The sequence below is a fragment of the Acanthopagrus latus genome, chromosome 20 (genome assembly GCF_904848185.1).
Source record: "Acanthopagrus latus isolate v.2019 chromosome 20, fAcaLat1.1, whole genome shotgun sequence".
NCBI lineage: Eukaryota > Metazoa > Chordata > Actinopteri > Spariformes > Sparidae > Acanthopagrus > Acanthopagrus latus.
The window spans coordinates 15,951,988-15,968,234 of record NC_051058.1 but is presented as its reverse complement, the minus strand read 5'-3'; the positions used below and the strand labels follow the sequence as shown (position 1 = coordinate 15,968,234).

The 16,247-nt window shown below is 41.2% G+C and overlaps 2 protein-coding genes across 3 annotated transcripts in view; one reads left to right on the top strand and one right to left on the bottom strand.

Annotated features, from left to right (window-relative positions):
• The first annotated feature begins 1,506 nt into the window (after window positions 1-1,506).
• On the top strand, window positions 1,507-3,321 carry LOC119010096 (leucine-rich repeat, immunoglobulin-like domain and transmembrane domain-containing protein 2). Its single transcript, XM_037081966.1, has 2 exons — window positions 1,507-2,288; window positions 2,494-3,321. Exons 1-2 carry the CDS (start codon window positions 1,520-1,522, stop codon window positions 3,279-3,281), a joined length of 1,557 nt encoding a protein of 518 aa, XP_036937861.1. The 5' UTR covers window positions 1,507-1,519; the 3' UTR covers window positions 3,282-3,321.
• Window positions 3,322-6,781: 3,460 nt separating this feature from the next.
• LOC119009604 (cadherin-related family member 1) overlaps window positions 6,782-16,247 on the bottom strand; it is a 110,337-nt gene continuing 100,871 nt past the window's right edge. For both annotated transcript variants that reach the window (XM_037081024.1, XM_037081023.1), the window contains 6 exons: window positions 15,678-15,830; window positions 14,761-14,925; window positions 14,031-14,098; window positions 11,642-11,870; window positions 10,350-10,604; window positions 6,782-7,963 (listed from right to left, as the gene is read on the bottom strand). In XM_037081024.1, the coding sequence (XP_036936919.1) occupies window positions 7,415-7,963; window positions 10,350-10,604; window positions 11,642-11,870; window positions 14,031-14,098; window positions 14,761-14,925; window positions 15,678-15,830 (1,419 nt within the window). In that variant the 3' untranslated portion in view covers window positions 6,782-7,414. The remainder of the gene's footprint in view (window positions 7,964-10,349; window positions 10,605-11,641; window positions 11,871-14,030; window positions 14,099-14,760; window positions 14,926-15,677; window positions 15,831-16,247) is intronic.

Genomic DNA, 16,247 nt, shown 5'->3' with positions numbered 1-16,247 from the left:
GTAATGATACACAAAGTACCTTAATGATACATAGGAAGCACAATCACAAACTCTGAACACATCGATGGTTTGCGTTGTGTGTGGTTGCCCTAACCTTCGCCCCCATCAGTGGAGACAGATAATCGTTAAATTGGACAGTGACTGCTTCGTCAAAGGTAACTTTGTGTCTGTTTCCTTATTTTGTAATCATGTATGGAGACAAGACTAAGACTCAAAGGGATAGAGTGAACGTCAAGACCCAAGACCAAGGCAGAACAAAACCAGTTGAGTTCCATACTGAATGACACTTTTCAATAATGTAAATGTAGGCAAACACTGATCTTGAACACGACTTTCCCCCATCTTGTCGGTTATGCTTTTCACTTCTGCCCTCGATCCGAATCATCAGAATCACATGATAAAATGGAAACATCTCAGAGAAAATATCTTATTTAATGACACAGTTCAACTCAAATAGCCTAGGAAAAAAAAGTGCAGACTAACTAATCCTCCAGGAGTATTCAATAAAGAAAGTCGGAGCAGATAAACAACAAGGAATGACCTTTACTGACAAATATGTCCTCAACTGAAATCTTGCGTGATATCTGGGAGATTCACCGAAGATCTGAATTATCTTTTTGTTAAACCAGGATAAAAGTCTTGGACATCAAAGAAAAAATGTCAGTCAAAGACTGAACCCACAGTGCTGTGGATGTTGTCTGTTTTCACACTTGCTTTATATGCTGATATGGCCTTTAACAACCTGTGAGACAACCAGTGTTCAGATTATTGAGGTCAGATTACAGTCCTCTCCAGACATCTGTCTCTCTCTGCAGCCCTCCCTCTCTGTGCTGCTAAGCCCGACGGGCTCCGGCCCACTTAATGCAGATGGCCCTCCTGTCATGTCCATGCCTGTGCTTTGGTGGGGGACAAATAAATTAAATTAGACGGATGCAAAGCAGTTTGGGGTAATACCCAAAAGTAGAACTGCAATGCAATAAAATACAATTCGCTGAGTCTAGATTGAACATTTGGGTCATGTTTTTAAGCAGATCGGACAATGTTTTCTTGCCAAAGTGGACCACTGCTATAAATAAACCTTACCTATGTGTGTCTCATGTCACTTGGTGTCTTAAGTGTTACGTCAATGAGGATTAAGGTAATAGGCTTTGTCCCATGCAGCCCAGGGGCTCGTCCTGCTCTCACAGGCCTATTTCACGAGCTCCTCCAGGAATATGGACGCCTTTAATGTCGCGTTACGTATTGCTTTGGCATTTTATCTCATCACACCTGGATCATCGACTTGCCCGATTGGTTGCTCCTGCACAGATGATAACTTGGGAAGGTAAGCGATCATTGAGATGATACAGGCTATTATAAGTAGGTTACGTGTTAGCCGTGAATCTGTAACCTGCTAACCAAATTATTCTAGCGCTGTCCATAAACTTGTGCAAATGGTCCACGTAGATCAGTAGCTGGGAACATAAATATTATTTTGTCTAAACAGATCTCGTCTATCTGTTTTAGGTCTTTACTATGTATGGAAACCTCCATGGGACGAATCCCAGAGGACGTTCCACATGATTTCACGAAAATCCGAATCGAAAACTGCCACCTGACTGAGTTGCCACGAGGATCTTTTTCTAAAATTAGTGCCTTGGAGTTCCTCTGGTTGAATTTCAATGAGATCACCCTGATGAACATCAAAAGCCTGGAGGGGCTGGCTAACCTCACTGAGCTCAGGCTGCAAGGGAACAAGCTGACTTCGGTACCATGGGCCGCATTTCAGGACACCCCGAAACTGAAGATTCTGGACCTCAAGCACAATCGCCTGGATGTCCTGCCTGAGCACGCTCTCAGACACTTACCTGCACTGACCTACTTAGATTTATCCTTCAACCAGCTTAGTGTCATATCAAAAGATGTGTTCACTCAGTGGCCTCTTTACCAATCGGCAGAGAAGTCGTGGGGGAAAGAGGGACTGGTCTCCAACGTGGTTCTGGCGCTGCACGATAACCCCTGGTTGTGCGATTGTCGCCTCAAACGCTTCGTCGAGTTCATCCGGACGGTCGGCCCTCCCATCATTCTGATGAACTCTTATCTGAAGTGTTCGGGCCCGGCCTCCAAAGCTGACAAGTTCTTCCACGAGATCCAGCTGAAAACATGCATGAAGCCCGTGGCCTCTGCCCCAGAGACAAACATCACTTTGCCTCTTGGAGCAAATGCAACACTCACATGCTTAGTCAAGGCCAGGCCGGGCCCGAGCATTCAGTGGCTGTACAGTCTGAAGATTATAAGAGGATTTGCTGGTAAGATTTTTTGTTATTACTACCATCCATTAAACTGTTGTGAACCTGCTCCGGGAGCACTTAGTGTGGTATATGTTGAACCCTCGGGCTGTATCTGCTTCATGAGAGATACAGTACAATGACCTCTTTAAGGGTTACCGTGCCATGTCTTTATCAGATGTAAACAAACCTCAACTTTGCTCTGACATCCTGTCTTCTCTTGCAGCTAAAGAGACTCAAATAAATGAAGAGACCATCTCATCCCAGCTGGTGATCCCGTCTCTCCAGCTGGCAGACCGAGGACTCTACACCTGCATGGCAAACAACTTCATTGGCAACTCCTCTGTCAGCATCTCGGTCAACATCAGCACCTTCAATTCCTCCTATCCCCTCCCTCCGCCTGTCCCCAGGTTGTCGTCTGATGACAATACCTTCATCGACATCCGCATCGCCAAGCAGACAGTTTACGGTATCACCCTGGAGTGGCATGCAACAACAGAAAACCCAGCTGAAACCTGGTTCACCATCCACTTCGGCAAATACGATTCACCCAAAAAGGAGTTGATCTACATCGGCCCAGGCATCAACAGCTACTCCGTCGCTGACCTGCTTCCTGTCACCAAGTACGAGGTCTGCGTGACCCTAAAGAATCATCCACCGAGGGAGGGCCAGTGCATCGTGTTCGTGACGGGGAGCGACATCAGCGAGATGGAGCAAAGAGAGAGGCTCATCCATATCATCGTCATCGTGTGCGCCATGGTGCTTGCGGTGCCGGCAGGCATGTACGCCTGCACCACCGAGGCCAGGTTCAGCTGCTTTGATCGCTGCGTGGATCTGTGGAAGAAGCGCAGACGGCACGGAGAGAGCATGCAGGGAACGGAGAGGCAGGGCACCTTTGACAGTCTGCAGGCAACCAGCGAGGAGGGCCTGTGCAGAGACTCGGAGGAAAAGCCAAAAAATAGGCGGAAGTCTCAGGACAGGTGCAAAGGAGGAAGCGCAGCTCATCTGTACTAGCAGCAAAGTTGAGAAATGTACATAAATGTGAATTTGTAAATAATGGTTAATGTTTTCACAATAGCCCTAGTTTATCTTTACATTTGTGTCACGGCACTAACAATTCAGTTCTCCAAAAATGAATACCTGAATTTTGAAAACAGAGGGTTGTTCAACAAAATGAATGCTGATAATGAGGGTATCTCATGACTCCTCAGAGACTCCTCTGACCATCTGGATGAAAAAGTAATTAGTCCGCTGCACAATTGATGTCATGATTTTTGACCTCTTTAAAAAGATTGCGTCAAAATTGCACATCAGCGAACTCTTCTGGTACAACATGATAGAACTATCAACCTGTTAGTTTGTTTGAATATATAAAATAATGGAAAGTGAAATCAATACAGTCATTTTAAGTGCCAGTTTTTAACATTTAGTGGACAGTAAAAATTACAGGGGACAAGGCTGACAAAATGCTGACAACAATTTTTAGTGAGAAACTCTTTTTTAGACCTCAGGACATTTCCAGCATTGTTTGTTGTGACCAAAACTGGTCTTTTAAGCCAAACCATGATGATTTCCTAACCCTAACCAAACCAAGCCTAAACTTAACCAGTGCATGAGCACTTAACTTATCTGTGGTTTTGCATAAATGTACATACATGTTACATTTATTCTGGTGATTTGGATTGAGTGTGTCAGTTCAGGCTTCTGTCTGTTTGGGTAAGAAAAGAAAAAACAGGAAGATGTTTTCAAATAGAACAGCAAACAGAACAGTTTTTCATCCAGATGATCATTTAGGATTCTTGAAATATGTTTAGAACAAGTTTTGTTAAATTATCTTGTAGGTTTTCCAATTTCCATTTTTTGGGAAACTCAGATTTTTGCTGATTGACTCTGAGACTCAAATGTAAAACTAATATATGAGAGGGAAAAACTGGGGCTATTTAAGAATATTATAAATATATAGTCATTCTGTAAATATGCTGTATATCTTAAGTTATCACCTCCAAGTGGAGACGCCTTTTTTCCTTACTGTAAGGAGTTTTTGCAATTATCTATGTCAATATACATGTAAGATTTTTGTTAAACTGTATTTGATATTTCTTTTAAGTTTTTTTTTTTCTTACTGTTTGATACAGAGTGGAAAAAACATGCACTTCATTTAATCCCTCGATGTAAAAAATAAACGCATATATATTTTCCATTGTTTCTCTTGGACAGAATGCAGATTTGCTGTCGTGTGATGGAAATGAAAATGCTGCTTGTTGTGGATTAAAGGGGGAGTCAAAGACAAATGCTGAGACATACTCTGATTTTTTAGCACAATCACTCAGGGGATTTGTTACATAAGCGGCGTTTTCCCGTGCATTTATACATACACTCGTAAGCTGATTAAAGCGATTTTCTATCTGAATCCTAGTCAGCAGAACATGATATTTCCATTTAATGACAGCTCTGAGCTCACTGTGTCTGTACATCAAACGAGCAGAGGGTACGCGTACAATTTCAGTTTGTTTTTTCAGCCCTTTTGAAAAGGTTCAGTGCCTCCTTTTTATCTAGTAGATTGTTGTGTTTAAATATGATGAAGATGAGTTTTAGTGTTACATAAATGATGAATTCAGTCACTTCACACTTGCAGTGGAATCACTGCATCCATTGTACACAAGCATTTCTTAGATATTTAAACAGATAAATGAAAAGGTTGTGATTATTTGTCAAATATGATTACATAAAAAATATGAAGATGATTATGTCATAAAGAGAGCAGTGTTGGAGGTAGTTAACAAACGATAACACATTCATAAAACAATCCAAGCCCTGGCTGAATCAGTAGTTGCATGGTTGGAAGTATTAACTGCAAAATGTCCGTAAAAGTTAAAGGTCTAAAGAAAAAAGCATCAGTGTGTCAGGTGGATTTTACTGCTGTGGTTGCTCAACGCAGATCTTCCATTGCATAAACTGTTAAGACTTTAAGTCCGGTGGTTTCCAGCCTCACGGTCGGAGGATCACAAAGTAAATATGGAGGGTTGAAAGATGATTGAAGGACAATTCACTCAAAAAAGAAAATTCAGTCATGATCTAGTTTTGCAGACCATAAAACATTTCTGGAGATTTGGAGTGAAAAAAACAACTGAACAACTTAAATAAAACACGAAATGGCTCCATACAGCTCGTCCAAGTCTCCAGACGCCCTGAGATTCCAAATTGATTTAAACAGACGTCATTTACACCCTTTTTGAAACCAAATCTTCACTGTGGTTGCTATAAGCTAAAAGCATAAGCACAACTGTGGTGCAAGGGTGTTCATATATAACATCCTGATAAATCAATCTGGAATCTCAGGTCCTCTGGAGACTTGGATTACACCAGATAAGCTCTATTGAGCCATTGTATGTTGCTGATTAGGAGAATACAGCAGCTGTTTTGCTGTGACCTGTTCTTTCCAATGGCATGAAGGTGATGAATGAATTTTCTTTTGTGGTTGAGTTTACCATTTAATATCAATGAGGTAATAATTCAAAACTCATAAATATCCTCCATAACTGAATAAACAAGGTATTGTAAGAGGAAATTAAGTTCCCAGAACACTGATTGAAGCTAAAAAGATGGCAGGGTCTGCCATATACAAACAAAGTAAAACAGTACGAAACTGTGTTGTCGTTTAAGGTCAGTTTGTTTATTCAGTTATTCAAAAAATACAGTCAATGAAGATCTTCCTCCTAAGATTATAATTCATTCCTCAAAACTACACAGTGCACCTTCAGACTGTGTGTACTTTGCACCACATTTCAAATGAGTGTGAATTTATTTCACATATATTAATATCTAATGTTTACCGTTTGTTTGCATCTGTGAAAAACACTGAGTGCCTTTCTTACTTGTTTAGGAACCTTTGTTTTTCTCGAAAACAAAGATTATGCATAAATCAAAACAACTAAATAATGACAAATTAAATACAAATGATCTAATATAAAGTGTTCTAATCTAAACTAAATTTAATTCACCTCCGGAAAAAAAAGATGCTCACACCCAGTTTTTGTTTTTCAAATATTTATTCAAAATCAAGACGGTACAAAGACGGTACAAATATGTTACTTCGAAGGACCAGGCAAGTGTAATTTATAGTGAACATATATAATTTATCTCAACTTATTTAAGATAGTTATAAGTTAAGATATAGTCATATACAACATATGCATTACAGCAATTTAAACGACTTAGATTTTTATTTGCCTACATTTTGAAGGCATTGAAGAGTAACATGGAGGTTAACTGCGTGAACTCTAAACGTTCGACACAGGCTATTTATCTACAGAGGAAATGTACAAGCAGGTTATATACAGAATGATCTAACTGACTAATTTGTTAGATGGTTTCTTTTACTTCATGTTTATTCACTGCTGCAAGATAGATATGGGAATATCTTGTCATATACTCAAAATAAAGAAAAGTAACACAACACTGTGCATTTAAAATGGACACATGGTATTTATAGAAAAGCATTTTTTTCTAGAATGACCCGCTCAAGTAAATTAAAGCGACTCTGTTAGCTTGTGTTGCTGTGAGAACCTACAGTGGCACATTGTAATCATACAAAAGAGCTTCCGGCGGCTGATGTAACACAGTAAAAATATTAACACATGGGTCTTTTAGCACTTTTTACGAAGCAGGTGTTGTTTTTCATGACTGTGTCTTTCAGCTGAGTGGGACGAACTGTTTTGTTTTTAGTAGGATTTGATGGGCGAATCCTAGGTTTTGTGTTGCAGACATTACAGAGTCGCGAGCTTTACACTTTCAGGGACGTTATGCAATTTATATATACATAGTCTGAGTAATCCTCTCCCTGGACAATCTACAGTGGTGTGAAGATAATCTTCCTCAAGATGGCAGTGTGGGAATTTATCTTTGACTGCACCAGTGACAGACTCGAGCTCTCTCCGGGTCAGCCGAGGATGCAGTGGAGCCTCGTGTTAAGACATAAATATCTGTAAACCTTCCTGTTAACACTTCTCATAACGTTTACAACAACCTACAGGCAGGCCCGCCCCACCAGATCATCACGTGAAGTTCAGGTGACACCCCTCAGACAGCGGATGAACCGTCAAATAATGGAGCATGGAATCTTAAACAAGAGGTTTGATTGATAAAAGTTAATAATAACCTTGGTTGCTCTCGTTGATTTTCTGCTCCAGCTTCATTTTAAGCTCTGACACTAAAGCAGAGCTGATATTTCCCTCTTTGCGCCGAGTGGATTTCGGTTTCTTGGAGCTTTTGCAGGCCAGCGCACCGGATATTGTTGGGACCGCCCGTGGCCTCTCGCTGGGCCGTATGTTAGATGGCGGTGGAGGGGGAAGACAAGGAGCGCTAGGAGGTGGAGGTTTGGGCCGGGGGGTGCTGGTGCCCCGCTGCACGCTGCTCTCTGGGTTGCTGATGAGGAACTTGTCTGCAGGGTCGTGGAATTTGATAATGGGCATCCTGAAGGTCCAGGACAGCGGCTGCTGGTCCCTGGGTCGCCTCTTAATGATGCGACGTGCTGGCGTGATCCTGTTTGACTTTGAGTTCCGCATGTACATAGCTGTAGAGATCAAGACCGTCACCCCTACCAGTAAGCTAATGATAACAGTGACCATGCCTAGCGCTTTCATAGGATTGTCCCTACTTTTCATTAAAAAGGCCGCCATAGGCCCCTTGAGAGGAGTCTGTAAAAGAGCACAAATAAAATAGTTTAAATCAAGTCCAAGGGACTGAATCCAAGTGCTAACGCAGCGTTCATCTAAAGCATGCAAGCACGAGAGATGGATGGATGCGCAAAGCACTGACAGAGGAGGCCCGAACAACATGTCTACCACACAATGCGACGCTCCCACACTCACACCCAATCATCACTCAGCCGTCCGTCTCCCTCTGCTGAAGGAAAGCTAAGAGCTACGCACAACACTAGTTGCTGGGGATGCGTCTGGCAGTGCGGTGCATTAGGATTCCTCATGTGACTGATGAACGATGACAGTTCATGAGGCCAAAATGGAGTGAAGTGCATGTTTGTGTGGGAAAAGATGGAGATTAAGTGAGCAAATCCAGGGTTTGTTAAAATCCAAAGTAAAAGGCTCAATCTCTTGTTCGTCACGTTGACGGCCAAATAGTCATGAGTCATGCTCAAGGGAAGTATTTTAGATTATTAAAGACGGGGTTTGTAAAGATTCCAACTACATTATGAGGAAAAAAATGTTACTTTTAGAGTATTTTCCAATCAAAAATTAATTAAGACAAATAAAAAAAATGCAAAATAGAAAAAACTATTTCATCCTGCTGTCATACAGTATTATTCCTTCAAATGTGCTCCGGGACTCTTTTACAGACAGAAGCTTACCAGTAAAAAAATATAAATCTTTTTTAAAGGTTATGTATGAAGAATGTACCAGAGACAAAATATCTCTCACTTGTTCCTGCGGACCACTTTAATATAGTTACTCTCAGGGTTGATTCGGGACTTTTTCACAGCGTTGCAGTACAGGATTGTGGATATGCAGATTGTAAGTAAAATGAGGGACGAGACAATGCTGAAAAAAATTCCAAAGACAGTCAGCGGACGCTTGCTGAGGCCCATGAAGTATGAAACAATTCGACCTTTGACCTGAAATGCACGATACACAACAGAGAAAAACAACACCGAAAAGCACAGAGTCATCTTCTGATGAATTGTGAAGGAATGAAGACAAGGTGAGGACAAGTCAAATAAAATATGGTTCCATGTAAATGAGTGAAAACTTTAAAGGACAATGCTGCTGTTCTTGAGACTAAAACCAGCTTGAATTTAAACAACTAACGTGTCATCTGCGGCCATAGCCATTTGTTTTCATTCTTCTCTGCCATAGAATCTATTGTCCAGAATGTATAGGAGACCAAACCATTCATTAAACCTTGATATCTTCCTAAGTAGCTTAAGTTATGAAAAAACCCAATACAGGGTTTGTTCCAACTCTTAAAGAAAGCGTAGCAGCCTCCATGAGCGTGATGACAGAGGGGAATATGGGCCATGAATCCAAAGGCAACAAATTTGCTGAAATAAAGTGTTATGTCTCTGTGTAAAACATTTAATAATAATTTCATTATGTTGTTGTATAAAATTGACTCAATAACAACTCATGATATCAGACCAACAGAGAATTATTGCCACCTCTTTAGCTTTTTAGCAACTTGAACATATTGTCTTATGTCATATTTAGTGTTTCCCTCTGTTGCAGGAAAGCAGCTGTTTTTTATAATGCAAAAAGCTCTGATAAACCAAATGTAATTATAATAAGATAAGGTAAGCAGTTGGCTGGTGAAGAAAAAGGAAAAAACAACATAATAAACATAATATTCAAATATTTTTCTCACAATAGAGCTTAAAGGGCAGTGAAAGTTGGACTTACTACCATCATACAACATGACTCTAAGGCTGACCTCACACTGCACACGTCCATGCTCAATTCATACTTTTTGCTCAGACCTTATTGGCTGTTGTTTTGGGTTTTTTTTTAAATGTGGCTTATCACATGCAACACTGTGGACATAGACAACGAGGCCACCGAAGTCAGCATTTACAGTTTGATGAGGTGAGGTGAGGAGAAAGAGAGACATATTTTTATTTGTTGTTTTTGTGTGTGTGTGTGTGTGTGTTGCCTTGGCAGCTACTTCTGAAGGGAGGTGTGTGTGGATGCGGAGGTGGGAGCCAGGAGTGGTGGGATCGTGACGTGAGCGGCTTCACAGAAACAGACACCGTCCAAAATTTCAGTGTGGGGTGTTAAGGGCTACTTTTAACTGCAGTACATCTGTCAGCACCTCTCCTCAACTCACAAAATGCAATGGTTTTCAGTAGGATAAATTCATCAGTGGGTCTTGATAATAAGCATACAAATGAGCAGCATTGTCCTTTAAAGACGATCAATGACGTGATTGGCTGAAACAAGGATTAGCAGCTGTGTAGCATGACAGCAATGCCTACATCATGTATCAATCTGCTTGAATCTACAGCTCCTGCTGCCTAAAGCTCGGGCTTGGTATAGAAAGCGCTGCGAGCATGCTGCGAGTCTTTGCAGGTCTTACCGCCTCCGTGATGTCGATGTTGACCACGGCTGTCGTGCTGAAAGACGGCGAGCCTCTGTCCCTGGCCTGGACCACCAGAGACCACTTGCAGTCCTTCTGCTTGGTGATGTTCTGCACGATCTCCATGGACTTGATGTACGGCTTCAGAAGGATCTCGCCAGTGTCGGGGTCGATATCAAACGCGTTGTCGGGATCAGCTGTCATGATGGAGTACTCGATGACGTTGTTTGGAGACTCCGCGTCCTCGTCCACTGCCTGTAAGAAAGTGTCAGAATAACATAACATGGTTGAATAAACTTTATAAGCCAAAAAAAGCCCAACGAACATTAAAAACCATTAAACTGAAGTGGCTGAATCCAAATCACTGCTTTTAATGGAGACTTCTTCATCAATATGGTATTTAGTACACTTTGTCAAAATGTGAGATTTTTTTAGCATGTCCCAAACCTTTGTATGGAATCAAGACTAAGTGAAAAGAAAACTATTTTGGGGGAAAGTATGCAAGCACTGGATACTACGTTGGCATAAATATCTCACAATCGTTTCAGAAGTAACGATAACAGCATAACAGAAGATGACGGACAGCAAGGAAGACAGCTTATGTTTAATGTCAGTGTGCCATTAAGCATAAGTTGAAGGTTTCATTTTGCTATGGGGTGAAACATTTTTAAAAGAAGTTAATTGTTGTGGTGGATTATGACAGTTACACGTCTCCAACCAGCGAGCAGGATCTCAGGAAGTCAAGTTAATTTTATTTATGTCGCACATTTCATACGATGGACACAGAGTCAATGTAAAATAAAAATGTTAAGTAAAATGAAAATGTACATTAAAAAAGAGATCATTTTAAGTCATTTCCTGCTGGGCACTGTGGCTTCTGCAGTTGTAGCAAACACAACATTAAGTGGGGACTATTTCCAGCCGTGGATTAATGGTTGTAATGGAGGAGGATGCCTTCCACAACAATAGGGCTGCATGTCAAGGGGATATAAGCCATGTTAGCCTTAAGACACACATGTAACACTTGTTAATAGGATCAGTTCATTGTAGGTTGTCGGTGGGATTTGATGCCACTAAGAAAATACAGACTTTCACTGCCTTATCCTCAAGTTTTGGCGGTAATGATGAGTTTTAAAACATGAAAATTGAAACGAGATATGATATGAAGATGTTCACACCAATGGCAATTTAAAAGGTTTCAGTTACATTTCAATATGGGCAGTTCTGCACTTCAACTACTTTTATGTGTCTTGATTTTCAGTGCGAGGGGAGAATGTTTTAGCGTGCAGTACCTCCACTCTGACAGGTGTACCAATAATCATCGTCTTTTCCAGGAGTTCTTCAACAAATTCCGGCGGGTGGTCGTTCATGTCGATGACGGTGACGAAGACTTCCGCCAGGCTGTACTTCCCCTCCGAATCTTGAGCCTTGACGTAAAAGTTGTATTTAGACCTGACCTCTGCGTCCAGGGTGGTCCAGGGCTGCGTGGAGATGACGCCCGTTGACGGGTGGATGGTAAACCTGCAGGTTCAGAAACGCACATGAGTCATAAACACAGCGCTCAATTCTCTACCGACGGAGCAGGTGTTTCTAACGCTGACGTACTTGTTCCCAGCACGAGTGACACCTACGCCACATCCTGTGAGTCTCTGCGTGACTCACATTTATATGTGACTATAAAAAGCAGATTCACATCCTTTGTTGCGGGGAATATGTTGTAAAAATATACTGAAGTCAATACAGGGGACCCAACAATTTGGAGGACAAAACATGTTCAGTACCCACCTATCTGTCTCAGAAATCACACGGATAAGTGAATATGTCCTGCAGTTGGTCTAAGGTGTTGTGGTTTATGTAATGGAAATAGCCTTCAAATGTAATTTGTTTAATTTCTTCAGTTTATTTGTTATATTTTATTATAGTTGAACTTTTGACTACTTTGTCTGTTTCCTGTGATAATTGATGTGTGTTTCCTCCCTGAGGATCAATAAGGCTCAGGTTAGTTACAGATATCCTTACAGTCTTAAGTTACCCCAACAATTATTTATTTGTTTGTTTGCCTGTTGATTTCAATTAAAATGTAACCTTATTTTGCCTTTTCTGAACACTTATCAGCATTGTAGTTTTTTGAATTCAGATTGATTTCTACATACTTTTAATTCTGTCCTTCGTAGAACTTTTTCTTCAGATTTCAGTGATATTTAACAAAAATACATAATCGACCAAGGAATAACTGGTCAATTTTTGGTCCAGATCTGGTTCAAGTAGCGATGCAACTTTCAAAACAATCCAAAGACATTTATGTGTTGTGTTGCAGAGATATACTGAAGTGAGCATGCTAATGAGCTAGCCCCGGGCTTGAAACAAATTTTTTCCAGCAGTCTAAAGCTCCTGTCCTAGCAGTGTAAACACCAGCACTAGCCTGGTAGTCCAGCTTGCGGCTAACGGAGCTAACAAGCTAACAGTAGCTACAGTCACGGACCTATAAACAGAATACAGTTAGCAGCAGTTAGCAGTTACTCTGGTGATATGAAATATTTGTTTGGAGTATGAATTCAAATGGTGGCTGGTTCTTACTTATTGCACCTTTATGTTGAAGAGGGAAAGATCTTCGAATCTAAATTAAATTTTGCCAAAGTCTATTGTTGCCTAAATAGTTCTTGGAAATTCTTGAGCAAATCAGGTGCAGCAAATATTTGGATTAACTGTTCAATTTCTTTCAACTTGGTCTTTTTTAAACATTTTTATGCAGTTTTCCTTCAGTTTTTTCTGAATCCATCTTGAAATGGCCAAATTGCTAAAAAGAGTCAAACCTGTTTTTAACAAACTGTCCAGTCTCAACAAAATCACAGGTGCACACTCCTCTCCACTCATCACCACCATCAACCAGTTTAGTATGATTATCTAGCATCTGATCCTCTAAGTTTCTAAACATGTCTTTATTCCAAAGATCTGATAGAAAGATGTGATGTACGTGAACGATTTCCAACCAAGACTGTGTCGCCTTTCCGCTTGAAAGATGTTATAATCACAGAATTTTACGCATGAGAAATGAATTTAAAGCACTCTGCAACACTGACGCAGGTCTGTGCTTTCTGAGCGCTTTCTGGTTCAACATCAGGCTCACTGCCAGTTTATTCAGCCATCTTCTCTGTCTCGGTTTTTCCACTGTGAAATTTCACAAGTTGCCTTGAAACTGATAACTTTCGCACAATTAACTCAGGTCCCTGCCTGAAGACGGGAATAAATTCGCACTTTTTCCTCTGCCGCATGCTGCCTTGCTTTTCAAAGCTGCCGTTTCTGTGGCTCCAGCTGTCACATTGCATGTTAATTGGCTCTCCCTATGTGAGACGGGCCAGGCTGTCTATTTTTAACCCTCGTATCCAATTAGGAGATTAGCCAGCATCTTGCAGCCATTTTAGAGCGAGCTGTTTGTGTAGCAGAGGGGCCAATCAAACTGGGTTCCTGCTCTGCCGCTTCCATCAAAGACACAAAAGATGAATCAAGACCGGCGTCCTGCTGGCCTGAGTTTACCCAACCACCCTGGGCAGCTTTGACTTTTTTAAACACATTAAACCGACTTTTTTTTCGGTCTCTTTAATGTGTTTTCTGGAGGTGCAAGAGTTAAGTGTCGGATCAGATCAAACATGAACTGGCAGGAGTGGAAGGGTTTTTACTTACAAATCTGATCCTGATCCATAAATCGTGTATTTGACTTCCCCCCAAGGCCCCGAATCTGGATCATTTGCCTGGAGGAAAGAAAAAACAAAACAAAAAACAGGACAGCGATTAGAAGCTCAGTATTTATAGCACATACAATAATGTGTGAAAAAATACAGACACGTCGTGAGCAAGATTATTGACTAATCGGATACATTTAATTCAGCATAGTTACATTAGGGAGCATACGAAGCTCAACCAAGGTGACTGAAGGTTGTCTACTCAGATGTTTCTACTGAAGGATAACCAGCTAGGGTCTTAAGCTTGTGTACAGTGGGGTGGGCCAGGCTATAAGTCTCTTCCTGTGGTGAGAGGGGATGGAGGTGTAGGTCAGGATGATTAACCTCGGGGCAAAATTAAGCTTTATACTCCGCCCTGCGCGGTTTCAAAATGTTGCCTTGCAGCGGGATAAATCCGTAATGGTGGGAAAGAGGAGACGAATGTGCTGATATTTCTAATAATAAAACCCCTGCCTGAGGTGTAACATGGAGCATATGCCAGAGTGTCACACAGATGCACGAATTCCATAACCAGGACCAACAAAACAAAGCCAGAGACAGCTCATGACCTTTTTTTGTCTGGCTTTCATCTAATGAACTGCACAGAGTAATATGCATTTATCGGAGGATTGATGGATTATGTAATCTCTTTGGTTGGGGTCAAAACACAGTTTAATCTCAATTGGACTCACCGTTACAGACACAACGCTGGAGCCTCCGGCAGAGTTCTCAGGGATTCGGGCGATGTAGTACTCGGACGTGAACTTGGGGACATTGTCGTTCGTGTCCAGCAGGTTGATGACGATGTCGGCCACGGCGCTGAACCGCTCCGGAGTGTCGATCTCCACTGCCAGCAGCTGCAAAGTCACATGGAAAGAGAAATGATATGACAGCTGAAACAATTGGCCAAAACCAAACAACGTCCTTAAATAGAAAACCAAAATTCATAATTTGTTTTATTGTTTTAGCAGTCGTGGTGAAGTGATAATAAGAAATAACTGTCCACAGAGTCTAATGTCAACCTGCTGGTGGAGCTACAAGAAGAATATGAAAACATAAATATGAGAATTTGCTACTTAAAAGTTATACAACTCATTGTAATCCGAACATATCTGGAGTATTGACCGTTTGTCAAAGAAAACAAGCAATTTGAAGAAAATCTCAGGTTTTAAGAAAAGCCAATAACTGATTAATAAAAAAAGATATCTACTACCGCTTTACACAGAAAATTAGCGCGTACATGCATTTTAAACAAAGGCAACTGACTCCTTTCTCATTGCCAGTGGACATCTGATGATGGAAATTAGCTGATGAAAAGTACATGCCAGCATCTTTAACTTCAACTCACATAATAGCAGTGTACCGGAAAGGGGGCAAAAGTGAGCTTGTGTTTCAAATTGCTGCCAACTGGTGTTTATCCAATTAATTGTCAATGAGTACTGCAGAGTCATTTGACCCAAGAATGAATGTCGACTGTACCCTTTCCCACTGAAGACAACCCCAGCGTGAAGACTAAGAAATAAGAGACTAAAACGGCGAAGATATAAATTAGTTGGTGTCAAAATATTCACACTCTAATTTAGTAATTTACTGATAAATAAAATCGAACCTTAAAAGAAAGGGTCGGTCCCTTTTCATAGTCGATGCCAGATGTGTCTTCCACGATGATGGTGACCTGCGCTTCATTGAGCACCGTCTGTGGGACCACTCGCAGCACTCGACTCGGCCCTACGAGTCTCAGTTTGAATTTAGCGTTTGCACCCTGCGAAGACAAACAAACGTCAGGATTCGAGAGACTGTGAATCTGTCAGGCAAGTAAGAATATATAGCTGCTCGGGAAAAAAAAAACAAGAAAACTGAAGGTTCGTCTGACTCAGGATGACATTTAGTGAACCTTGGCATTTAATGTAACATGAGTCACTGAGGGCGTGTGGAGAGAACGGTGACATAATGAATAACATCTTGAATTAATGAACAGATTTCGTCAACATTTTTAAATGGTGTTGCGTAACTGCACATGCTTTGAGGCAGATATTTATGTAACGTTGTGTACAGAGGTATTAGTGCATCCGTCAGCCGCGGATCAACGAAAGAAACACTTTTTGTCATAAGAGCAGCAGCCTTTGTGACACTTATCGACAGGTGGCTGAAGCCCAATAAACACAGAGTGAATAATGGA

What these genes read in the sequence shown, in the direction of transcription:
- LOC119010096 (XM_037081966.1), top strand. Translation starts at nt 1,520, where the DNA reads ATGGAAACCTCCATGGGACGAATCCCAGAGGACGTTCCACATGATTTC. An exon ending in GATTATAAGAGGATTTGCTG is followed by an intron (nt 2,289 to 2,493) that starts GTAAGATTTTTT and finishes CTTCTCTTGCAG; the next exon opens with CTAAAGAGACTCAAATAAAT.